Source organism: Mesoplodon bidens (assembly GCF_964165515.1).
Source record: "Mesoplodon bidens genome assembly, chromosome: 15".
In the NCBI taxonomy this organism is placed as follows: Eukaryota; Metazoa; Chordata; class Mammalia; order Artiodactyla; family Ziphiidae; genus Mesoplodon; species Mesoplodon bidens.
The window spans coordinates 87,757,756-87,784,259 of record NC_138171.1 but is presented as its reverse complement, the minus strand read 5'-3'; the positions used below and the strand labels follow the sequence as shown (position 1 = coordinate 87,784,259).

General features: G+C 47.7%; 1 protein-coding gene across 5 annotated transcripts in view; it reads left to right on the top strand.

Moving 5' to 3' along the window:
• Positions 1 to 3,607: 3,607 nt before the first annotated feature.
• SUN1 (Sad1 and UNC84 domain containing 1) overlaps positions 3,608 to 26,504 on the top strand; it is a 52,712-nt gene continuing 29,815 nt past the window's right edge. For 2 of the 5 annotated variants that reach the window (XM_081255725.1, XM_081255722.1), the window contains exons 1-4: positions 16,710 to 16,814; positions 18,179 to 18,275; positions 24,481 to 24,630; positions 26,007 to 26,191. In XM_081255725.1, the coding sequence (XP_081111851.1) occupies positions 18,199 to 18,275; positions 24,481 to 24,630; positions 26,007 to 26,191 (412 nt within the window). In that variant the 5' untranslated portion in view covers positions 16,710 to 16,814; positions 18,179 to 18,198. Of the gene's footprint in view, positions 3,630 to 16,708; positions 16,815 to 18,178; positions 18,276 to 24,091; positions 24,181 to 24,480; positions 24,631 to 26,006; positions 26,192 to 26,504 lie in introns of those variants that run through there. The other 3 variants (XM_081255723.1, XM_081255726.1, XM_081255724.1) reach the window with 3 other exon arrangements.

The window sequence follows — 26,504 nt, the reverse complement described above, 5'->3', positions numbered from 1 at the left end:
CTGTCACCTGAAGAATTATTTTGTTTTTCCATCTAGAAACCAGTGTTTCCACCCATTTTGCTTTCTTGAATAGTGAATTCTCACTGTAAGCATAAGACACACGCACAAACACACGTATCTGTTATGCAAGGCTCTTCCCACTGGAAAGTAGGTGTGTCAGGTGGGCAGCAAACTTGATTTTCAGTGGTGGATCCCAACACCTACTAAGTACGGGGCACACGGTAGGCATGCAGTAAACATATGTTAAATTAATGTGGTCTCAGTAAGAAGGAAGACTGGGAGTAAGTGCCCAAGAAGCTGCCCAGGTGAGCACGCTGGGGTCGAAGTCAAGGGGCACCGGTGGGCACAGGTGGGGAAGACTTCGTGGAGTAGGGCCACAGCAAGAAGGAGACGGAAGGCGGAAAGCATGGGAGCCAGGGCCAGCATGGCGAGGGGCGGGAGGACTCCCAACGGCCCTGACGGTGCCTATGGGGAAGTCTCTCCCTGCTCGGGCCTCGGCCTCCAGAGGAGCAGGGCTGGCTGCTCTCCAGGTGTCTGTGGCTGTGCTGAAGGGCCCGGAGCAGCTGCAGTGCCAGGTGAACTCATTCACACCCACCCACCGGTACAGACCGATACCAACCAGCTGAAGCCGGCCGAAGCCAGCACAAACGAGATGGAAGTTGTCAGGGTGGGCGCAGTCCCTCCAGAGAAGACCTCCAGGCCTCACCTGAGTCGGCACCAGGGGGGTCTGTCCCTGGTTGCAGCCTCTTTCCCCGCAGGTGGAGGAGACAAGAGCAGAGAGAGTCATGGGTTCCCTCCCATCACTGTGTGCTGGAGGTGGGGGGCTGTCAGCTACTGCTTCCTCCATCAGGGCATCTTGTCCTGCTTGTTTCCTCTTGCTGGTGAGTGTTCTAAGGGCCTGTTTCTGTTGTTTTTTTGCCAGGGACATTTCCCCGTCCCCCCGTGTCCCGCCCCCCACCCCGGCTGCTCCCCACTCCCCAGCCTGGAGGCCTAAATGATGAGCCCAGCCTTGGTGCTCACCTTCACCAAGGCTGAGAGGCATTCAGATTCCGGATTCTGAGCTGGGGCGGGAGCAGGTGGGGCTGAAGCGATTTGAGAGGCTGCTGGCCTTGCCTCACACCACCACGGGCCCAGGATGGGGAGCACGGGCTTCTACTCTCAGAGGCTTTTTCGTGCCTTTCCCGACGCTGCCTGCGCATCCTCTGCTGTTCCTCTCAAACTTGGTGGGACCCTCAGGATTTCGTGAGCTTCCTTTCATCATGTACTGGGAGTCCCATGGAGCCCCGCCAGTATCTCATCCCCTCCTTTGGCCTTATGGCATGTGGCTTTGCACCTTTCCCTGTTCGTTGTTGCCAGCGAAATATCTTTTCTTCTTTTAAGCTGGTCTTGGTTATTTCGTAATTATCGGGAGGAAGAAGATTGATTCTGTGCTCTGCCTTCCGTGTGGAATCCTTACCCAGAAGTGTCCGCGGATGTCTACACTGCTGTCCACTAGAAACACCATGAGTGCCACCTATGAAATCTCACATTTTCTAGTAGCTGCATTAAAAACGCAGAAACAGATGAAATTAATTTGATAACGTTTTATTTAACCAACATATCCAAAATATTACAACTTAACACATAAGCAATATTTTAAAACATTAGTGAGGTATTTTGCCTTCTTTTTCATACTTAGTCTTCAAAATTCTGTTTTATATACACACAGCTCACCTCAGTTCAGGCTAGCCACGTTTCCAGTGATCAACAGTTACATGTGGCCAGTAGCTACTATAGACAACACAGGCCTAGACTTAATCCGGATCTTTCTTCTCCTCAATCCACCCCCCGCCACCCCCAGGCAACACTCAAAAAACACAGCCTTCTTGCCTCTCTCTGCCAGTGCTCCTGTTGATCACCTACCCTGCTTATGAAACACCTACCGGCATCTGTAAAATTTATACCAGGGATGAGACTTCCTAAAAGCCCAGCTAAAGACACAGCCCCTGTGCTGTGAGTTAATAAACTAAGAGAAGAAAAAGGCCATCCTTTTTCTTCATAAACCCTACAAGGACTGGCAGCTAACATTGCATTAGTCCATTGCCATGACTGTAGTAAATATGTTCTCATTAAAATGGCCCTTGCAACTGGATTTTCCTTTTCAGCGCTGGAAGTCTTTTCCTGAGCGGGCAGTGTGGTAGGCTCTTCCCGCCCTCAGCCGCCCTCTAACCCGCTGGAGGCGCGTTTCCTCTTTTGTAAAGTAGGATCATAATAGCTTCTTTATCTACCTGGCAAGTCGGTTGTGAAACTTAAAGAGATAGTAAAGGGCGGGGCTCAGCCACTGCAAAACCCCACCCCAAAGTGGCCTGTTGTTATTTGTGTGGTCCGTGGATGGAGGAGCCTGCAGGTCAGGAAGGCGCAGGTGTCCTCGGCAGGCCCCGGGGCAGCAGCCGGAGGGCCCAGCTCCGCCACGTCCCGCCTCGCAGGAGCGCACCTGCGGCCCGGCGCGCACACCTGGGGACACGGGCGGAGCTCGGAGACCGCACAGTTACTGGGTGTGGGGGGCGGGGGCTCGAGGACAGCCACGGAGCGCAGGGACGGGTGTTGCAGGGATGGCGGCCACGGCGCGGGACGGCCTGGCTGTTGCCGGCCGAGACCCGGGTCCTCCTTTGGACAAACACCCTCCCTGAGACTGTAGCCCCTCCGCCCCTCCTCCCGGCTCTCTCGCCCCGCCCCCTCCACGCCGCGCACCGCCTCTGAGCCCCGCCCATTTCCCCGCCCCACGGCTCGACAACAGTACTCGATTGGCTGGGCGCCTAGGTAGGCCGCCTCCGCATTGGCCGAGGAGCTTCGAGTGGCGCGCCCGTGATTGGTGGACGTCCGCGTTTCTCCCAGGCGAGGCGCGCGATTGGCTGGCAGAGGCACGGTCTGCGGGGCCTGGGCGGTGCAGACGAGGCCTCAGGCAGAGGCTGCTGGGGGGGGCGGCGGCGGCGGCGGCGGCGGCGGGAGAGGCAGGTGAGCTGCAGCCGGGGGTCGGGGCGGGGGTCCTGGCGGAGTGGGGCCGGGGCCCGGGCGTCCCTCGTGGCGGGCGCGGGTGGGGGCGAGCTGCGGTCCCCGTTAGGGCTGCCAACGGCCGCGGCGCTTCAGCCCCGCTGCCCCCGCGCCCCCCTCTCAGCCTGGCGTCGCCGCCCCGGCGCCTCAGTCCCCTCCCCCTCAGCCCGCTCCTCCTCAGTCCGCTGCCCCCAGGCGCCCTCTGCCTCACCCGGTCCTTCAGCGCCCCCTCCCCAACCCGGGCGCGCCCCCGTCAGCTCCCCTCCCCCCACCACGGCGCCTCCTCCCCCGCCCGCCGACCCCCTCCTGCCGGCACCCGGCGCGGCCCCGGGACGTCGCACACCACGCCGGCTGCCCGGCTCGCATGCCCGGGCTCGGCGCTCTGCCCGGGGGTCGCGCGTGCCGGTCGCTGCCCGCGGAGGCCGCTGACGTCGGGCGGGCCCAGCTCGGTGCCGGGTCCTGTGCCAGGTCCTCCGTTGCACGACCCGTTCCCTCGCTCCGCCCTCCCAGCTCGGAAACGTGAGCGGTTCGGGTCTATTTTCGTCCATTTCGCTGGGCGCTTCAGAGTTCCTTTAAGTCTGGAAACGCGGGACGGTTAGGTAGTTCTGGGGAATTTTCTCAGTTTATTTGGTTTGACAATTCTCTCTTTTTTCTTAATCTTTTTTCTGTGTGTTTTGGAAATGCTACTGTATTGGGGCACTGGACCTCTTGGACCGGTTTTCTATTTTTTCAGCTTTCTCTCCCACTTTCCAGCTTTGTCTTCTTGTTCGACTTTCTAGATTCTTCAGTTTTCTAACTCATGTGTTGAGCGTTTTATTTGGGCCATCAAATTTAAAATTTTCCAGAGGTTTTTGGTGGTTATTGTTTTTCCTCTAAAATTTAGTAACATGTTCTTGTTTCTGAATGCCGTGGCGTCGCAGCCTCCGTCCGTGGCCTAAGTGTTCGCTGGCTTGAGTCCGCCTGTCCTGAAACGTCAGGTGATCTTGATTGAACTCGCATAGCTGAGAGCGGGACCCCGCCCAGCCCTTCGGAAGTTCTCTGCTCCTGCGCTGGTCCTGTCACTGTTGGCTAGGAAGACGGGTGGGGTTACCTCGAGGGACGCTCAGTGTCATTGTCTTTAGGTCCTTTTACTGGACTTGTTAGATTCCCAAAGGCGGGGTTTCCAGCCTCCTGCCTCGTTTTAGAAGTCAGGTAGAAGAGTGGGGCTGTGGCCTCCACAAATTAGCAAGGAAGTGCTCACTTATCCCCCTTTACAGGAAGGCATTCTAGAACTCAGCTATGCCTCTTCCCCTCTGGTCTAGAGGGCCCTTGGCTTTATGCCCCACTCTTTGTTCGGGGGAGGCCGGAAGGGGATCCATGCAGAGTAGCCAACTGCTTTCTTTTTAATTGTGGTAAAAATACACAATATAAAATTTATGTTTTTAACCTGTGCTGTTCCTTGGCATTAAGTATGTTCACAGTGCTGTGCAACCATCCCCACTATCTAGTTGCACAACTTTTTTTATCACCCTGAATGGAAACCCTGTACCCATTAGCAGTTGCTCCCCATTATCCGCTGCTCCTAGCCTCTGGCAACAACTAGTCTTTCTTCTGTCTCTGTGCACGTGCCTGTTGTGGATTTTCTATGTAAATGGATTCATACAGTATGTGGCCTTTTGTGTTGACTTCTTTCACTTAGCATAATGTTTTCAAGGTTTATCCATGTTGTAGTGTGTGTCAGAACTTCATTTTTCTTTACAACTGAATAATATTCCATTGTATGAATATATCCCAATTTGCTTATCCATTCATCTGTTAATGGACATTTGAGTTGTTTCCACTTTTTGCCTATTATGAGTAATGCTGCTGTGAGCATTTGTATACAAGTTTTTGTTTGAGCACCTGTTTTCATTCTTGCGGTATATCTTGATAACTAGGAGTGGAATTGCTGGGTCATGTGGTAGTTCTATGTTTAACTTATAGAGGAACCACCAAACTGTTTTCCACAGTAGCTGCACCATTTTACATTCCCACCAACAGTGTGAGAGGGTCCCGATTTCTCCATATCCTCTCCAACACTTATTTTCCATTTCGTTTTATTATGGCCATCCTAGTGGTTGTGAGGTGGTGTCTCATTTTGATTTTGATTTGCATTTCTTTAATGACTGATGATGTTGAGCAACTTTTTATGTACTTGTTGGCCATTTATATATCTTTGGAGAAATGTCCATTCCAGTCCATCGTCCATTTTTTAATTGGGTGGTTTGTCTTTTCGTTGAGTTGTAAGAGTTCTTTATGTCTCCTAATACTACACCCTTATCAGATATATGATTTGTGTGTACTTTCTTTCATTATTGGGGCTGTCTCTTCACTCTGTTGATAGTGTCCTTTGATGCACAAAAGTTTTAATTTTGATGAAGGCAAATTTATCTACTTTCTCTTTTGTTGCTCATGCTTTTGGTGTCATATCTAAGAAACTGTTGCCAAATCCAAGGTTGTGAAGGTAAATCTCTATGTTCTTTTTTAAAATATTTAAATATTTATTTATTTTAAAATAAATATTTATTTTAAATAAATATATAAATATTTTAAAATAAATATTTATTTATTTTGGCTCAGTATTTGTGGCACGCAGGCTCAGTAGTTGTGGCTCACGGACTTAGTTGCTCCGTGGCATGTGGATCTTCCCAGACCAGGGCTCGAACCCGTCTCCTCTGAATTGGCAGGCAGATTCTTAACCACTGCACCACCAGGGAAGTCCGAGGAATTGTTTTCTTAATTTCATTTTTAGATTGTTCATTGCTAGTAAATAGAAATAAAGCAGAAATTCAACTTATTTTTGTGTGTTGATCTTAGTTCTAATAGTTTTTTGTGAATTCTTTAGGATTTTTTGTATATGAGATCATGTCATCTGTGAATAGAGGTAGTTTTACTTCTTCCTTTCCCAGTTTGTTTTTTCTTTTTTCTTTTTTATTTTTTGGCTGCATTGGGTCTTCGTTGCTGCATGCAGGCTTTCTCTAGTTGTGAGCGGGGGCTACTCTTTGTTGCGGTGCGTGGGCTTCAGTAGTTGTGGCACATGGGCTCAGTAGTGGCTCACGGGCTCTAGAGCGCAGGCTCAGTAGTTACGGCACACGGGCTTAGTTGCTCCGTGGCATGTGGGATCTTCCCGGACCAGGGCTCGAACACATGTCCCCTGCATTGGCAGGCGGATTCTTAACCACTGTGCCACCAGGGAAGTCCTTCCTTTCCAGTTGGGATGCCATCTATTTCTTTTTCTTGCCTAATTGCTCTGGCTAGAATTCCAGTGCAATCTTGAATAGCAGTGGTGAAAACAATGTCTTTGTTTTGTTTCTGATTTTAGGGGAAAGCTTTCAGCTTTTCACCATTGACTGTGGTGTTAGCTGTGGGTTTTAGTAAATGCCCTTGCCTGATTGAGGAAGTTCTCTTCTATTTCTAGTTTGTTGAATGTTTTTGTCATGAAAGAGTTGGATTTTAACAGGTGCTTTTCCTGTACCAGTTGAGATGATCACGTGGTTTTGCCTAACTGCTTCTTAGACAGACTTTCATCATTTGACTTGTCCTGTATTTTGATCCCACTCTACGTCCTTACTCCCAAATGTTCACAGGTGTCACTATCTTAAGCCTTTGGGGTTCTGTGATGAAAATTGGGTTATTTCTAAGTGTTCCTCATTGCAGGCTTATCAGCTTTTTCTGGCCTAAGTCAGTTTTCATTCATCCGTTTGCTTTCTAGTTTTTGAGTTTCTTGCTTTTGCTTTTTCTCCCTTTCAATAAATGCCAGGCACTTTTGATAGAGGTGGTGATAGGATGAAACCATCCTTCAGCATTGCAGCACCTGCCCTTACCTCAGTATTTCAAGGTGAGGTGAGAGCCCAGGGAATTGCAGGGCATTTCGTAGGGCCCACTGCTGATTCAGGCTAAGTGTCCTGAGCACGTCCCAAATTTGAGCGCCCACATTGGGGTTTGCAGGGCAGTGGGAACAAGACAGTGATGCCAGCCAAGCACAAGTGGTGTTGCTGTGAATATTTTGGTGGGTAGTTATACTCAATGCCACCTGCAGGAAGGTTGCAGTATTATTTCGTTGCCTGAAAACACCTTCATTTTCTTCCTCCTCTTCTTCCTAAATTTGGAACTCATTGCTATTTTTGGACAGCTTAGCCCACTCAATTTCCAGTTTGAAGAGACTAGGCCTGCTGCATTTGAAACTGTTTACTTCCTTTGGGCCAAAATAAACTTAGGATTGATAGAAGAAAAGTACAGACCATGATGTTGCTGTTTATAACATGCTATTTATTATAATCACATGTTGTAATTGACTCTACTTCATTAAGTGACTTGTGTGATTCATTAGTCAGTTTTGTAGTTTGAATTATATCTGTAATAGTGCTTGTTAGTTGGGTGCTTTGTTTTTCATTTAGTTGCATAGGGGCATTCAGTGAATGGTCACTGGCTGCGAATTTTAGTTGAGGAACTAAGAACCATGTGACGGACGGTTTTCTACATTTGTGCGGAATAAAACTGCAGGTGCCAGACTTCAGTAGTGTGAGAGTGATCAAGTGTAGATAAGTGATTCCCATTGGGGCATGAGGGGCTCCCCAGGGGCATGTATGGCTTGAAAACAAAGCAGTGCTTTGCCTAGTTACTTTGGTCTTAAGTCATTCTACTTGCTTTGTTTGATCTTTATTTAACATTATTGGAAGATGGGAACTATATGTAGAATATGAAAAACGTCAATTTAAAGGTTTCTTTGCTTGCTATTTATGCTTCAAACCTTTTTAGTACTGGAGAGTGCTCACTTTTAGCCAAGTACTTCACATGTGGGAGGACAGCATTAAAGGGTGATCTCAGAAATGGTGTGGGTTAACTGTTTACATTTATAGTAGAAATAAAATCCTGTAATTGTTGTTTCTTATTGTTCCCAATTATAGTTGGAAATGAAACAGAGTGGATGCCACTGTTCTGTTTAGATGAGGAAACGTAAGAAGTGCTTCAGATTCATTAGAAGGAGTAAGGAGGCCACATACGTGGGGCCCTCACTGATCGTCACGAATTCATCTGGCACTTGGGGCGTGGTTTTTCCAGGACGTTGTCAGACGTGGAGCGACAGAGGGATGAGGGGAACCCAAGAATATTTTCGGGTTTTAAGGCAAAGCAACATGATGGCAATGAGTTCTCCCATTTCTCTGGGCACCTGTGAGATGTTCATTGGTTCTGCAAGTCAGGGTTAGCGCCTACCCTCAGCGAGTTCATGGTCTAGTTGGAGAGAAAGACTCTTTAATAAACAAATACTACAATTTCTGTTAAGTGGTAAATGCCAGGGAGCACTAAAATTGGCACCTAACTTGGATATGTGGGTTGGGGGCATCCAGGAGAGCTTCCTGGAGGTGGTATCTCAGGTATAGCCTAAGGTTGAGTAGAAGTTAGCTGGGAGTGATTGGGGTGGAAAGAGAACAAGGGACTGGGGAATCAGGAATCAGGAGGGCATCCCAGACAAGGAGAGAGCACAGGAGCAGTATGTAAATGGGGTGGGGGGAGAGGGTTACCTGAGGCCAGGTTCTCAGTGAAGCTGCGATATGGGTGGTGGGAGACAGAGAAGTGGGGTGTTGGACAGAGGGTTTACTTGCAGGTGCTGGGAAGCCGTGGTGGGATCTGAAGGGAGGGAGATGGTCAGGTCTCTTTTTAGGTGGACTGTTCTGGCAGTTTTCTGGTTTGAGGCAAGACTGGAGGCGGGAATTAAGGGCGCTCCCTCACAGGAACCCAGCCAGAGATGGTGCAGCAGGGGACCAGCTGGAGGGAGGGCGCTGCTGTTCTGAAGTCGGGGGAGCAGTTGGACGTATTGAATTTAGCTACTTGTGGGTGACTTGCAGAAATGCTCCACGAGAAGTAAAATCAGATGCCTACCTCAGTGTATACAGAGGAATTGCAAATGGATTCGATGAATTAAAAATGGTGGGAAATGTGAAAGTCAAGTCAGTAAGAGTAGTAGAATCCATGACACACTATTCATGTGTTCTTGGATTAGGAAGGCCTTGCTTTTTTTCTTTTTAATTTTGCATTGTTTTGATTCTTTTTTTTTTTTAACAGAAACTTTAAATCCACATATTATCAAGGGAATTTATTATTTTTTAAAATTTATTTTATTTTTTTATTTATTTTTGGCTGCATTAGGTCTTCGTTGCTGCACACAGGCTTTCTCTAGTTTCAGTGAGCGGCGTCTACTCTTTGTTGCGGTGCATGAGCTTCTCATTGCGGTGGCTTCTCTTGTTGTGGAGCACGGGCCCTAGGCACGCGGGCTCTAGAGTGCAGGCTCAGTAGTTGTGACGCACGGGCTTAGTTGCTCCGCGGCATGTGGGATCTTCCCGGACCAGGGATCGAGTCCCCTGCATTGGCAGGCGGATTCTTAACCACTGGGCCACCAGGGAAGTCCCTAGGAAGGCCTTTCTAAGCAGGACAGGGAAGGACTGACTGTTGCAGCCCAAGTCACCATAAGTTTGTTCAGTAACAGTTGGGGGCCATCCCAGGCGTGTGTGACATAACTACGGTTGATGTCCTATAAAACAGTGAGAAAAAGACAAACCTCCAGTAGGTTGAGATACAGGGCTGGCCTTCGCCTGTCAGAGTGGCCCTGCAGAGTTGACCACTTCCGGTGTTGGGAGGAGCGCTGTCAGGTTAGGGGTCCCAGAAGCACCACCCAGCATTGCTGCCAGAAGGCACTCGCTGTCACTCGCTGTCGCTGAGCTCTTTCCAGTGGAAGAGCCGTGCGTAGCTCTTCTAACTGTACCAGTTTAGTTGTAAGAAAATTCAGAGCACTCTAGGTTTGAAGCAATACATAAAACCGTGTGGTTCATGTTTTCTGTATTCTAAGAAGAAAGACCCTTTACAGTAACATGCATAAAGTAAATTGGCTTTTGCTGAAACACTGAAACAAATGTCACTGTAAGAGGAAATGCAGCTTTTATTTAAAAGATCGGGAGCACATATCATTGGGAGATGTAAGCGTGTGATACTGCATCTTCACGTAGAAGGAATTATTTTCCCTAAAACTCAGCTATTAGGTAAACAGACCCATCTAGCCTGCATCTTTTCCTGTTTCATTTCCCAAAAAAAGGAAACTGAGAAAGCCCCCGCTCCTCTGACGTCTCTCCCTGTGACAAGAAAGAAAAAAAAAAGAAAAAAGAAACATTGGATCTTGGCTAGAAACTGTCAGTACCTAGTTGCTGCAGAAAATAACTAACTCCTGTTGAGTGTTTTCATCCTTGTGCCAGGAAGCGCTGAGTGGGTTAGGTGTGGTAACCGGTTGAATCCTGCAGCAACACTGAGAGTCAGGTGCCACGTAGAGTGAGTAATGGTACCAAGGGTTCTAACAGCTGAGTAAGAACCCTGCAGGTCTGGCTGCCCCGCACTGCTTCACAATGAAGGCCTTTTTTTTTTTTTTTTTTTTTAATAATAGTTACTGAGTTAATTGTTTAAATTATAAGACCAAAACCTACTCTTTTTTTTCACTTTTTATTTTATATTGGAGTATAGTTGATTAACAGTGTTGTGTTAGTTTCAGGTGTACAGCAAAGTGATTCAGTTATTCATATGCATGTATCTATTCTTTTTCAAATTCTTTTCCCAGTTAACAAAACCTACTCTTTAAAAAATGTTGAATAGTACCCGAGGGGGTAAGTGAAAAGTGGAAATCCCATTCTCTGTAATTTTACCATTAAGTTTAGTGTAGTATTTTTCCTGAAGTTTTAAAAATATATTCAAGTATATATATAACATGTATAGCATTCTGTAAAGGTCTTTCAAATATTTTTAGGTTATAGTCATTTGTTTCTCATTTGCAGTTTTAAATAACGAGTTCATTTTTAAGGACTCTCACTTAGTATAAATCATAGCTTTGCATAAACTAACAATGTTTTGCTTCCTTAAAATGAAAACAGGTATGTGAGGCTTATTCCTGTTTGTTAATGTTGTGGAAGTAATTACACTGAACATGATATTTGGAAAACAATCATTTCTAACCCATTTTATGATTTTTTTAATCTGTAGGAAAAATAACTTAATTTTTTTAGTCTCTCCGTTATGCAGTTTTAACAGGATTAAGTCTGAGCAGAGTAATTATGTTAAGGTTTAGTACTCCGGGCTTCCCTGGTGGTGCAGTGGTTAAGACTCCGTGCTTCCACTGAAGAGGGCATGAGTTCAATCCCTGGTCAGGGAACTAAGATCCTGTGTGCCACATAGCAAAGCCAAAAAAAAAAAAAGAGATTTCATATTGATACTAAATTTTAAAGGGCACCTCTGAATTTTAGTTTTAAAATTCTCTACAAGGCATGTCACAATGGAACACCTGATTGCGCAGGTGCGCATTGAAAACCAAGCCCTGGGTGATGAAGAGTTGGCAGGGGTGGAGCTGGCCTGCGTTTGCGGGTGTGCAAGGCCCTGAGGGGGGCCCTCGGAGACGGCTCTGTGGCAGATGGCAGTGTCTGGAGCTGCGCCCAGAGTGGGGAGGAGGGTGCTGCCTGGAGCTGTCCCCTTGGACTGCTGTGCTTTCTGTGGACGGGTTGCAGTGCTGATGGTGGATTTGGATGGGGCTAGCGAGGTTGGCCTGTGCAGGTTGCTCCTGAGTATTTCTGCCGGGGAAGCCCTGTTAGCCTAGTCTCAGCCTACTTGGTCAGCGATCCCATCAGTTCATAGAAAGCTTGATTTGTGACATGCTCGTCTTCATAAACATAGTGCTTTCAGAGGAAATTCTGGTCGCCTTATACCTGGTTTAATAAAAAATAATTATTTACTAGGTGACGATGCTTGTGGTTTATAATTATGAGAAGAAATGCTCACCATTTTTAAAGTCTGTCTTTTTCTAGTTTTATTTTAGAACTGATAGCTTTTCCTAAGAAAATATTTTGTGCTAGTTTATTTCAGGACCGTTAACAATTTTATTTTCTTTCTTTGGTTTTGCCATTTGCTGCAAGCTCTGTTTTCAACCTTGTGTGACTTGTAACTTTTGATATTTTTCAGACATGTTTTCTAGATTGTTACTAGATTAGTGCAGATGTTCTAAATAGTAGAGATTCAAATTATATGTGGTGGTTGAACTAAAATCCATTTTTGACCAAAGCATTCAAGACCAAAAATTGAGCTTTATATTTCATTTCTACCATATGATGCAGATGTTACATACAGTGTGTACTAGGCAAGGTAAAGGGTATTAAAGGAGAAACCCAAGTGTAACTCATGAAGCATCTTAACTCAGATTTTAAAACCCTGCTAGGATCTTCATGTGTGTAAAGATACTTATTTAATTTCTTAGGTTTGAAACCAAAGTTTGCTCCCTAGACAGAGGACCTCTTCTTTTGGCTGTGCTTGCCGGCTTATGTGTGCTTAGGCACTAGTGCAAGCGAGACAGGAGGGAGACACCGGGGTGGATCTATGACGATAGCACTTCCTTTTCCACTGGAAGATGTCGCTCTTGGCCCACCATTTCCTGAGGTGAGCACTTTTCCCTCTTGGGACTGGCAGCTGCAATCGAAAGCTGTTAAAGAGCACTGTTTTCCGGGGACATGAGGAGGCTCCCCTGAGCGCCCTCTCCCCACCCCCCCATGTTAACCCACTGGGCCTGGAAAGGGGGGTGGTGCGTGGTGTGAGCCCCGGCTCGAGCTCCGCTGTGCAGTCCCTCCCTGCCATGTCCGGTACACTCATGGGGCACGTGGCCTGTGAGGAGGTCATCCCAGTCGTCACACTTTCGGGAGAAGGGAGTGGCCAGGAAGAGTCTAGAGAAATGAGGACAGTGGAGCCTGCACAGGGCACCTCTCTGTAAACAAACGTGTTTACAACACGTTGACTTTGTATTCATTCCAAGATTTTCTGATGCCGTTGAAAACATTTTCAGTCCATTTTTTCACTTGCTCTTTCAATACTGCTCAGATTATAAATGCAAATCAGATCTCCCTTGAGTCACAGGCTGAGGCCGCCTTTAGGCCATGCTGCAAGTAGGAAGGCTCTAATGTTACACGCGGGCTTGAAGTAGCAGTGATGTAAGGGGAGACTGGGAACGGCATTGTGAACAAGCCAAGCACTGTTAGCGGGAGAACTGGTGTCACAGTTGCACTTTTGCTGCTAGGGGTCCTGAGGAGCTGAGAGAGACCGGAGCTGGTGTTCTAGCCTGCTGGCCCCGGGAGCCGTCCGAGTTGCCGCTGGACTCCGTCGTCTATTTAGGTTGGGGCTGCGTGCGTGTGCCGTCTCAGGGACTGTCGACTCAGAGGGCAAAAAATCCTGTTTGTAAGAAATTTAAAACAGGCCGTATAAGTTGATTCCACAAACTAATTAAAGCGAACCGTTTGAGTGTTTGTCATGTGTCCGGCACTGCTTCACAGACATAATTTCATTTAATTCTCTCTGTTTCACTTTATTTTACTCTATAATTTTATCTAATGCTCACATTTTATGGAAGGAACTAAAGGTGAATTTTAAAGTGTTCTGAATCTGTCTCATGATCTGTCCAGGGAGAAAGATGGAGGCAGCAGGGTTGACGGAGGACAAGCCGGGTACGGAAAGAAGCAGCAGAATACATCCTAATAAGATACATGATCACACTCTGTAACGCGGTCCACAGTAAATGCAGGAGAGAGCGCTGGTCATCACCCCCTAACTCATTACTGAGTCAGGCTTGCTGTGGCCTCTGCTGCTGCTTTTGGAGGGTCTGCTTGGAGAGGTGGTCTTCTGGGCTGTGGAGGAAGTACTGGCCAGAACAACATTTACCTGGGCCACGGGTCTGATTAAGCAGGGGCAGGGTTCTGCGTATAGTTGTATAGTTTTATACGTACATGTGTTTCACCAGAGAACGGAACATAAAGTTCACGTGGTTACAGGAGCGAAATCAGAATGAGCAGGGAAAAAGTAAGGGCATCCAATGGCATGCTCCCTTTCCTTCCACTGTCCTAGCCACTGAGCTCTGACTGTGACGGGCCATGGCCTCCCTGCCCTGTATCCTGTCTGCCTTTCCTCCAGAGCCGCATGGCCTGCTCTTCCTAGAGTTGTGTGTGTCCACACTGGTGCTCTCTTGATGGTGTTGTCTTTGGGCATTTTATTACGTTTGAAGCTCCTCTCATAAAACATTTAGCCAAAAGTCTACCACTGTGCCTTCCACTCAGCTTGTGTCTCTGTGTTGTCACCTGCAGGACTTTTACGTGGTCACTCTTCTGTAATCCTGTCTTGCTTGTGATAGCCAGTAGCTGCATTTGGTTCTTTGATAGAATTTTATTTCAGAGACAAGAAATTAAATTTCTTTTTAAATTGTGGTATAAGGCCTACATTAAACCCAACTAGGGTGGTGTCACACAGCTTTATCTGTCTCATCGGTTGGGAGAACCAGGTTGAACGGTGTGGTCCACTGTGCCTCTGACAGCTTTTGAAAACACCGTTTGTTATGCATTAGAAATTAACCTCTCTTTTAGGTAGATGAAAACGTTGAGAACATATTGATGTAACTTTTAAAAGTAAAAAGGCTGTAATAGATAAACAGCAGGGACCTTTGTATAGCATAGGGAACTATCAATATATTCAATATCTTGTAATAACCTATAACAGAAAAGAGTGAAAAAGAATATATATATGTGTATATATATGTTCATATGTATATATAACTGAATCACTTTGCCGTACACCTGAAGTCTTGTAAATCAACTCTACTTCAATTTTAAAAAATTAGAAAGCATTAGGACCTCCCTCCTGGCGCAGTGGTTAAGAATCCACCTGCCAATGTAGAGGACACGGGTTTGAGCCCTGGTTTGGGAAGATCCCACATGCCGCGGAGCAACTAAGCCTGTGAGCCACAACTACTGAGCCTGCGTGTCACAACTACTGAAGCCTGCATGCTAGAGCCCGTGCTTCGCAACAAGAGAAGCCACCGCAATGAGAAGCATGCACACTGCAACGAAGAGTAGCCATCACTTACGGCAACTAGAGAAAGCCCGTGCGCAGCAACAGAGACCCAACGCAGCCAAAAATAAGTTAAAAAAAAAAAAAGTATGAGGTAAAGATGTCCAAAAAAAAGAAAGCATTAAAAAAACACATTGGGGCTTCCCTGGTGGCGCAGTGGTTGAGAGTCCGCCTGCCGATGCAGGGGACACGGGTTCGTGCCCCGGTCCGGGAAGATCTCACATGCTGTCGAGCGGCTGGGCCCGTGAGCCATGGCCGCTGAGCCTGCGCGTCCGGAGCCTGTGCTCCGCAACGGGAGAGGCCACAGCAGTGAGAGGCCCGCGTACCGCAAAAAAAAAAAAAAAAAAAAAAAAACATTGCATGGGACTTCCCTGGTGGCCCAGTGGTTAAGAATCGGCCTGCCAATTCAGGGGACACGGGTTCAAGCCCTGCTCCAGGAAGATCCCACATGCTGCGGAGCAACTAAGCCCATGTGCCACAACTACTGAGCCTGTGCTCTAGAGCCCACGAGCCACATCTCCTGAGCCCGTGTGCCTGGAGCCCGTGCTCCGCAACAAGAGAAGCCACCGCAGTGAGAAGCCTGTGCACTGCAACAAAGAGTAGCCCCCTCTCACCGCAACTAGAGGAAGCCTGCGCACAGCAAGGAAGACCCAAAGTGCCAATAAATACATACATACATACATGCAAATAAACTAAAAAGGCTGTTAGTTCTTGCACGTGTCCTCCTCGCCAGGCTCTGACTGCTCCTTCTGTGCTGAGTCGGGCTGGACCTCCTCGGACCCCTTCATCGGCCTTGCCAGTAGCGCTGCTGCCATCCTGCTTCACAGATGGAGCTTCCTTTGCGCGAGGAGCTGGCCTCAGGGCAGTCAGTCAGCTAGTGGGCAGAGCTGGGATCAGAGCCCAGATCTGTAGGGGGTCAGTCCCTGTTCTTAGCTGGACCCTCTAGTGTTTCCATGTCATAGTCATGATGTTTAAATTAAATGCTACTTTCAGGCACCTGCCATTCACTTGTTTATAACACTAAACCAGTTTCTGTAAGCCGGTCCAAATACTCAGTTCACTAAGGACATCTTGAATTCTTTTTTTAAAAAATAAATTTATTTATTTGTTTGTTTATTTTTGGCTGCGTTGGGTCTTCATTGCTGTGCACAGGTTTCCTCTAGTTGTGGTGAGTGGGAGCTACTCTTTGTTGCAGTGCGCAGACTTCTCACTGCAGTGGCTTCTCCTGTTGCGGAGCACGGGCTCTAGGTGCGCGGGCTTCAGTAGTTGTGGCTCGTGGGCTCTAGAGGGCAGGCTCAGTAGTTGTGGCGCATGGGCTTAGTTGCTCCACGCCATGTGGGATCTTCCTGGCCCAGGGATCGAACCCGTGTCCCTTGCGTTGGCAGGCAGATTCTTAACCACTGCACTGCCAGAGAAGCCCCCATCTTAAATTCTTGAATACGAGTTGTAGGGAAGTTGGTAGAAATTAGCAGCAGTTAGAACTGCTTTAACTTGGGGTTGGTAATGTGGGTGTAGTAAAACACGAAAGTGAAAGATCACTTTGGGAGTAAAGTTAGGAAGTAAAAATCAGTTATCTTCTCTAGAGGATGAGAGCAGTTACGGGGTATTAGTATTGTTAGGGTTGCTTAGTAAGTCACTGCTACCCACAGCGCAGTCAGAAGCCATTATAACACTGCTGCTGGGTGTGGCTCTGTTCTGCGGGGGAGCTGGGAGGAGGCCTGAACCTTGAGGCTGCCCTCGTGTGCTGTTCCTCAGTCTCTGTGCCCTTGAACCTGGGCTCCAGTGCTGGTGGAGGAGACAGAGGGGAGCTCGAGGCAAGTGAACAGGTACTGAACAAATACATGGACTCGTACTTGAAGGTAAGTTTATTTGCAGCAAGAGGTTTACGTGTCTATTAATAGAATGAATTGTACTTGTTGAGTGTGTGTTCTACCTGGGCTGACGGGCCAGGTCCCTGAGAGGAACTGAGCAATGTCGAAATTAGTAGGCACAGTAAAGTTTTTATATATAAACAATGTTCCTTATTTCTATGGGTGCTTACTTTTTAAAAGAATATTTGGGGCTTCCCTGGTGGCGCAGTGGTTGAGAATATGCCTGCTAATGCAGGGGACACGGGTTCGAGCCCTGGTCTGAGAGGATCCCACATGCTGCGGAGCAGCTAGGCCTGTGAGCCACAACTACTGAGCCTGCGCATCTGGAGCCTGTGCTCCGCAACAAGAGAGGCCACAGCAGTGAGAGGCCCGCACGCCGCGATGAAGAGTGGCCCCTGCTTGCCACAACTAGAGAAAGCCCTCGCACAGAAACGAAGACCCAACATAGCAAAAATTAATAAATAAATTAATAAACTCCTACCCCCAACATCTTCTTTAAAAAGGAAAAAAAATTTGGACTGTTTCAAAGAATATGGAGTGAATTTAAGTATTTTTGGCTTAGTTTATAGAAATCAGCCATTTATACCTGAATATTTTTTGTCAAGGTTTATCTTCCTTGATCTTTCAACAGCAGATTATGATCCACATTACTCCTATGAGGGTGTGGGGTTTTTTTTGAAGTGTGTGTGTGTGTGTGTGTGTGTGTATTTTTAGCCAGAGGAAATTTTGAGTCATTCCAAAGAAATCTAGATGACAACATGAAAAACAATAAGCTCAGAACTTTTTAATTTAAAAATAATCTGTGTTTTCCTTTGGGGAAAAATAAAAGTATTAACAGTGCCTTAAGCTTATCTCTTATTCACCCTGCAGTTTTCTGATTCTGAGCTGCTTGTAAAAATTTTGCTGTCTAGGAAAGTATGGGAGTGCTTCTTGACCATGGAACAAGAATCAGTTCTGTTTTACTTAATAACAATGAAAATTTATTCCAGAAGAATGAGAACATTTTGACACCTTCAGGAATTTAAAAGTACATTTTGGAAAGGATTCTGAGTTACTTTCTGTATTCTTTACATCATTTTAAGGCAGTTGATCTAGGATTTCCCCTTGTTGCTTTTGTAGATTTATAATCTTAGGGAACTAAGTATGACAACTGTGTTCTGGACTTGCAACCATGAGAAAACTTGTCTCCTTTGCTTCAAAAAAAAAAATCCAAACCAGCTCTGCTTTACTGGCCTTGCTTAATCAAAGTGTTGACGGTGACTCTAGTCTGTCTGCATTGGGTCGCCACAGACAGGGCTCCTCTGGGTGTTCCGGCCGTTAACAGCCTGCATTGCTTTTCCCGCCTCCTGCAGTATGCTTTGAGACCGTGAACATGGACTTTTCTCGGCTCCACATGTACACTCCTCCGCAGTGTGTGCCCGAGAACACTGGCTACACGTATGCACTCAGGTGAGCTGCTCGCGTGCGTGTTACGTTGTCTTGCCTGTGCTGCTCTTGAATGCTGTTGGGTTAATGGGGGCTTGATGGTACTTGCACCCAACTGCTCTATGTTGAAAGTGAAAACATCTATGAACTTTATGTTATGCTCTGGTGTTACAAAACTGCTAAACTGACTTGGAAATTATGAGGTTGTTTTGAAAACCGAACGTTTCTGATGACTCAGTGATTAGTCATTGCAAATGAATGACTGTTTTAGCCTCCACCCAGGTGGCTGTGGTTTTTGGAACACATCTGTGTGGTTATGGTGGGGTTTTGTGATTTATATTAATAGCTGAGTATTTTAAAATGAACAGAACTAACCTGGAAAGTGACTTGGCTTTGAGAGGAGCCATCATAAATAGAATTTTGATGAAGTCCACGGTTTCAAGACCACAACTTCTGTCAAATGCACTAAGTTTTCTGTTTTTATTTGTATTCTGACTTGATGCTGAACCTTGAAGTTTGAGTCTTAGAAGCTGTTGACTTGCTCTTTGCCTTTCTAGTTTACCAAGTATTGATAGAAAGGATGATTGAGACGAAACTTAAGTATTATAAAATTAGGGGCTACTGTCAAAGGGAAAACATTCCTGGATTGGTGAAGATTTGATTGGCAGATAGAAAAACCTTTGCATCCTGGCAAGATGTTTAAAGCACACAAGGAAAATGCTAGTGTCAGTTTTATCAATGGCTTATCTTCTAAAGGGTAAAAATGTAATTGAAACTTAAAGAAAATTGGAAGGTATTTTAAGAAAACTGCTCTTAACAGCATTAGTCAAATCTCATATTTAATGATTGAGTTTTTAGTCACAATTTTAGATCATGTCACACTTTCTGTAGTAACACACTTTGTTTTTGTTAAAAGTCCTGTAGTATTTTAGAACAAAATGAGTGGGCCAACTCAAGTAAAATTCCTCCTTATTCTGTATTGTGGAGCATAAAAAATAATAGTTCCTGGTAATTTTTTTTTTTTTCCCTGTACGCGGGCCTCTCACTGTTGTGGCCTCTCCCGTTGCTGGTAATTTATTTTTAGCTTTTATAACCCATTTTATTTTGTTTTTATATTTATTTATTATAACCCATTTTAAATACAGTTTTTAAAAGTTGCCTATGTCTGGGTCTCTACAGAGAACCCAACCCTCGTCCAGTGAGGCGTGCAGCTGGATCGGAAGTGGATGAGCACTGAAATGGGAAAGGCAGGCGGACTGAGCTGTGCTGGGAGGTGGGCCTGTGTTTGAGGGCGGGGGTCTCAGCCAGGAAGGGTGAGTAGAACCAGGGTTATGCAGAGATGGAGAGTGGGGCAGTGCTGATCAGAGGCTGGCAGGAGTTCAGGTGAGACTCTGGGGGGGCCCTGACCGAGGCAGTGCTGGGCAGGGCGTGGGGAGGGAGGGGTTCGGGAGGGAACGCTGGGGGCCTTGTGCTTGCTTGACTGGAGGAAGGGGATGAAGGAGGAGGCAAGGGTGACAGTCACCGTTTGGCGTGGGCGCGGGAGGAGGACCACCAGTTAGCGGGAGGGTGTGTGAGACTCAGGCTCAGGAGCCATGTGGGCGGCAGTTCTGGTCTGGCCATCAGCAGGTCATGATGGGAGCCCGAGGGTGCCCTGGGGGCCAAGGGCCCACAGAGACCCAGGAAGCTGTGATGGGCGGGCGCCAAGCACGAGGAGCAGAACTCTTGCCGAGGGTCCCAGCCACTCGACACCCAGTCTGGAGGGGGCACGCCCAGCTGTGGACCGGCCTCAAGTGGCCGTGCTGAAGCTGGCTCTGTCCTTGCCTGCCCTTCCCTCTCCTGTCTGTGTGTCTCTGCGTCCCCACCCTTCAGTGAAGCCTCTGTTTACCGTCCAGCTCCAGCGGCAACTCATGGTCCCTGGAGGCTGGGTTTCACTGCAGCCTTCCCCCCCCGCAGCCCTTGGCCACCTGGCCTGGCCCGCAATTGTCCTCCTCATATCCTTGTCCTTCCAGACCCTCCCCCTCCGCCTGCTAAACTCCCAACTCTGACCGTCTGTCTCATTACCACCTGGGTGGCCCCTGGCTGACCACTCCATGTCCAGCACTGCGGGCCTGCAGCCTCAGCACTTTCAGTAAACACGTTAAGGATCCTGCAGCATCCTGGTCATGCCGTTTCTTTTTCTTTCTTTTTTTTTTTTTTTGCGGTACGTGGGCCTCTCAATGTTGTGGCCTCTCCCGTTGCAGAGCACGGGCTCCGGATGCGCAGGCTCAGCGGCCATGGCCCACGGGCCCAGCCGCTCTGCGGCATGTGGGACCCTCCCAGACCGGGGCACGAACCCGTGTCCCCTGCATCGGCAGGCGGACTCTCAACCACTGTGCCACCAGGGAAGCCCCAGCCTTTTAATTAAAAGAGCATCTTGGGAATTCCCTGGCAGTCGATGATTAGGACTCAATCCCTGGTTGGGGAACTAAGATGCTGCAAGCCTTGTGGTGCAGCCGAAAACAAACAAACAAATAAATAGAAGTGCATCTAAATACCAGACATTTTAAAAAAAACTGCATAATTGATGAGAGAACTAAACTAAAATCTTATACTCTTAAGGATTAGATCTATACTCTATATTTGGGGTCTTCGTCTATATTATTTTCTTTTTTTTTTTTTTTCCTGCGGTACGTGGGCCTCTCACTGCTGTGGCCTCTCCCGTTGCGGAGCACAGGCTCCGGACGCGCAGGCTCAGCGGCCATGGCTCACGGGCCCAGCCGCCCCGCGGCATGTGGGATCCCCCTGGACCGGGGCACGAACCCGTGTCCCCTGCATCGGCAGGCGGACTCTCAACCACTGCGCCACCAGGGAAGCCCCTATTATCTTCTTTTATATCCTAGTTTGGTCACTTAATTCTCTCTAATCCTGGATTAGACACCTCAGTTTAAAATTTTGTGCCCCACCCCAGCTTTATAGAAAAATTAATAAAGGAGCTTCCCTGGTGGTGCGGTGGTTGAGAATCCGCCTGCCAATGCACGGGACACGGGTTCAAGCCCTGATCTGGGAAGATCCCACATGCCGCGGAGCAACTAAGCCCATGCGCCACAACTACTGAGCCTGCACTCTAGAGCCTGCGAGCTATAACTACTGAGCCTGCACCCTAGAGCCCGCGAGCCACAACTACTGAAGCCCGTGTGCCTAGAGCCCGTGCTCCACAACAAGAGAAGCCAAACTGCAATGAGAAGCTCGTGTACCACAGCGAAGAGTAGCCCCCGCTCACCGCAGGTAGAGAAAGCCCGCGTGCAGCAATGAAGACCCAACGCAGCCAAAACCAAAATAAATTTATTTTAAAAATAAATAAAGTAAGCTTTAACATGGCAAGTGATGAGGTTGCGCTGCCTCGGGGCGGTGCTGGTGTCCTGTGTCTCCATCAGACACTTGAATCTTTCTGCTGGGCCCTGGGTGCATCTGTCTATAGGAACCTGTTACAGGTGATGGTTTAGGATCCCAGCCTAGGGCAGGAGGGCACGGGAGCTGGTGGAGCACGCATGGAGTCGTGGGGTGGGCACCCAGCGCATCAAGAAAGCCCCTCAGGTGCAGACAGAGGCGCTTGTCAACATTCATGTCTGAACTCAGCACAGAACTGTTGGTCCCCGCCTCCCTCCCTCCCCACCCCCTCCCTATATCCCTCTCCCTCCCCCGCTGTGAACACTGCTGCAGTTTCTGTTTAGCTGAGCACTGTCCAGCTCAAAGTGGAAGTACCCATGTTCCTACCTCCTTTCAGCTCCAGAGGTAACTATTGTTGCTGGTTTGGAGGTGTTTTCTGTGCTCTTACACATCTGTGTTGGTAACATGTGCTTTTATTTATTATTGAATATTTAATTTATTTATTTGTTTTTGGCATTGCTGCGCAGCTTGCTGGATCTTAGTTCCCCGACCATGGGTTGAACCCTGTGCTTTTATGTTATATATTTTTTTAAAAACATGAATAGGATGATAATAGAATATTTCTTTTTTCATTTAACAGTATATCTTAGAGGTCTTTCTGTGACAGTATATATAGATCTTTTATGTTTTCTAACGGCATTACATAAGGTACATGTATCCTAGTGTATTTCATCATCCCCTTATTAATGGACATTTCCCAGTCGTTTGCTTTTTTCTTTTTTTTTGGCCATGCTGCGCGGCTTGCGGGATCTCAGTTCCCCAATGAGGGATTGAACCCGGGGTCATGGCAGTGAAAGTATGGAGTCCTAACCACTAGGCCACCGGGGAACTCCCTCATTTGCTCTTACAAACAGCCGCTATACTGGCTTCTTCCCAGGGCCCTCTCTAATCAAAGTAACAGGTATTTGGAGCACCCTTCTGCCGGCAGGGGCGTTGTGTTAGAGGTCCTGTGTTGGAAAGCCAGGACCCTGTCCAGACTGGCAGCGTTGTCGTGTCCCCTGAGTTGCAGCCTCTGGGGCATGTGGGGGTGGGAGACAGAGGTCCGGGTGGTGTCGTCAGCTTCTTGCCTTCTGCACGTTTGCGTATTTGTCTAGGAGTGGACTTGAACTGCACTGTCCTCTCTTGATGTTCAAAGTTCATAAATGGCCGTCCTCTAAACCCAGGACTTAGGTTAAGAGGATGATGGTGGAGGGGTACTGGTCCATTCTTACGTGGTAGATTCTGACTTGAAATAACAATTTTCTTAAACGAGAATTGTAATTATGTAAAATACTAAAAATAATCTTGGAAGAAAAGTAAGCATATTTTATACTAAAATTAGGTAGAGCTTAGCGTCCTTGCTGCTCAGTGTGGGTTAGTGCAGCCTCTCTCTCGCCCCACTCCAGCCTCTCAAGTTGAGGAGGACCTTTTCCTGAAGTTATGTGTAATGCCTCAAATGGATATGACAACTTGAAGCAATTTGTAATAACTTTCTGAGGGTTTGATTTAAGAGTTTCTAGTTTCATATCTGATAAGTTTATGATGAATTTGATTCTGAAAATATTTTTATAGTATAAAATAAAACGCAGAAATGTTCTTAAGCCCATTTACTTTAACTCATACCCCTGGTTACCGTGGACTTCCAGATCCTTAGCCCAGTGGTCTGCTGTCCTGAGCGGGGGCTGTTCTCCCACTGCCTACTGGACGTGCCCCCAGTGTCTCCACCTCTTCCTGCGGATAAACTGCTTGAGGGGTTTGGAGCTCCCTTCTCTGCCACAGCAGGGCCTGCCCAGGGCCTCCAGGGTGCAGGCCGTCCTCTAGTGTGCACGCGCACGAAGGCCCTTTGGCTGAAGCCAGGACCGAGGTTCTCTTGCAGCCCCACCTTCTGTGCCTTGGGCTGCAGTTCTTCTCTTGGCCTGCTTTGCTCCCTGTGGCAGCCGTGGCCTCTCCTTCCCTCTCTCACCTTCCTGCTTCCTTTCGGGTTGTGAGCTCACCTCCTGGAGGTGTGGAGTCCTCACTGTGTCGTGGCCCCTGCTGCTGGACTGTCTGGAGGATCCCCGCCCCCAAGGAGGCACAGAACAGGTTCTCAACTCATGTTTCAGGATTCGGAAAACTTGCTGACAGCACAGAAGGATCTGTGTTTTGGTTTCAGATAATTATGTGGAAGGTAGTGGAGTGGCTTTTCTGTGTACTGGTTCGTCTCTGGGTTTTATGATGAATTAAATGCAACGTGCGCTGGTGGCTCAGTCACTGGCTTTTCCTTTTCTCCTTACGTTGATTCATTCAGTGACCTACTGGGATCTCGGGTTAAATGTCACGTAGTGGTCACTGTCTCATTAACTGCTTTATCAGGCAGTGTCTACTAGTAAATGGTTATGATTTTCTAACAATGTTGACCTCATTCCCTGTAGGTGGGGAGTCTCGTGAATTTAGCACGTCCTCACACGCTCCCCAGGGCCGGGTGTCGCCTTGAACACCAGGCAGCTGGGGGATTCATTTCACATGTGCTGTGATCAGAGCAAATGTAGGGGCATCAGTTGTTGAGCAAGTTGGGTGCCAGCTTGCTTTTGCTCTCTCGGAAAGGCTTCACATAGTGATGGCTGTTTCTCTCATTTTTTTAAAAAAATATTTTATTTATTTATTTATTTTGGCTATGCCAGGCCTTAGTTGCGGCATGTGGGATCTTTGCTGCAGCATGCAGACTCTTAGTTCTGGCATGTGCTGTTTTTAAAAATTCACACTAGGTTGCATGTTCTGTTATTTGTTTGTTTTAAAAGTGGTGTGGTAAGCGGTGTTTATCTATGATGAGGTTTTTTCCTCCTAGTTCAAGTTATTCTTCTGATGCTCTGGATTTCGAGACTGAGCACAAATTGGATCCTGTATTTGATTCTCCAAGAATGTCCCGCCGCAGTTTGCGCCTGGTCACCACAGCCCGTGCCGCTGAGGATGGCCCTGCTGGGGACAGAGTGGCCAGGTGAGCGAAAACAAAACCAAACACATGAGGTTTCGGTCTGTAAAACTTCACTCTCTCGAATTTACGGATACGTGTGTACACACACAACTGCACACATGGTCGTAGCTTTACTGTGAATGAGGCTGAAACCAGGGCTGGGGTATGCGGGTTGTTTGGCACTGGTGTAAAGAGGGACGTGGACACCCCTCCCGTCCGGGGCAAGTGTTCCCAGCTCATGTGCGTAGCAGGCCCCACCAGCAGTTAAGGGAGGAGCCCTGCCCGTCATCATGTGGCCCTGCAGGTGTCTGTGTTGTTAGTGCTTTAAGTCTGTTTATAAGATCTGTGTGAACTGACATACACGTGTGAAGTTTAGATGTTTACCTGTATTTATGATTGTCCTATTCACTTGATTTCTGAACTCTCCACGTGCCCATCACTTATTTGTGCCCAAGAAGGAGCAAAAGTGTACAGGATCTTCGTGCCATTTAGAGAAAAAGAATAAAAGTAACAGCTTTCCTTTAACATCACTCATGTAAGAGTGACGAGTTTCCTGCCTGAATGGTCCACTCTTGGGAGTGGGATGGTGGCTGTTGAGAGGTGACGGGACACTGGCCTGACGGCAAGGCTGGGCGCTGGTGTGTGTGGCGTCACCTCCCCATCTGTGGTTCACACTCACACACTGCACGCCCAGCAGCCACCTGGGGTTCATTTGCAGTGAGGTTCTTGGATATCCTGGTTTGGGGTGTTCATGCAGGTGCTGCTATGGGAACCACGGCTGTAACAGGCTGGTTCTCTGTCCCCGGGCGACGCTGGAACCAGGTTTCCCGGTGCACCTGCTCATGGGGGCCTTCCTGTCTCTGCCCCTGGCCTTTTGCTCACTTCTCGCTCCCTCAGTGGGGAGGGTCTTCAAGGGCTTTGTCTCCATCCTTGTGGTGGATCCAGTTCAGGAAGGGTTTGGCGACAGCCTCTCCTCGCTGTACTTGACGCAGTTCCGCCTTTACTGGTGACTGAGAAACAGTGCGGAACGTGCCTGTGGATGCAGTTACTTGTTTTAAATGGTGGGGGGGACACTAAATCTATAAATCATGTAATTTCAAAATATAGGTCATTTTTATTCTTAGGTTATTTTTAGTTTGAACCACTTTTGGGTCATGAGGCCCCAAATAATCTGAGAACTACTTTGTGTGTACAGTTTTAGGAGGAGTTCTTGAGCCCAGCTTAACAGTTCCTTTTTTAGGTTAACAGATGTCTCGTTACAGCAGAAAAAGGGCATAAGGACACGTTGCCTTAACAGTAGTATATTCATTCTCAGGCAGAGATTTTGTGTTGGTAAAATGTAATCATTTGTATTTACTAGAAAAAGTCTGTAGACTTGTTCCTTTCTCCTTCCTTTTTAGGCTAGCAAAACAGCGCAGCAGTGCGCACAGGCCGGCATTTAGTACCAACCACACCTCGAGGAAGGTCCTGTCCTTGGCTGTCAGCCGGAGCGGCTCCAGTGCCACGCAGGCTGCGGCTTGTCTGCGGCCTCCTGTGCTGGACGAGTCTCTGATCCGCGAGCAGACCAAAGTGGACCACTTCTGGGGTGAGTCATCTCCAGTGATTTCTCCGGTTCTTCTGGGAAGAAGGGGCATCATGGCCGGGTTTCCCCTTTTCCCCTTACTGGAGGGAAGGAGCCCCAGGAAGTTTGGAGGCCTTCCTCTGGACTGAGGTCGGAAATGCAGGGAAACTGCTTCCAGCTGCCGATCGTGTGTCGTGATGTGGAAGATGGAGTGGAGTGGTCAGGGCAGTCTTATTAACTCTGTGTGTCTAAATGCATGAGTTTTGTGGGATGCTTAAGCAAAGTCATTGGTAAACTCACCAGCATGATTTCAAGTTCCAGACAGAAATTTTTCTCT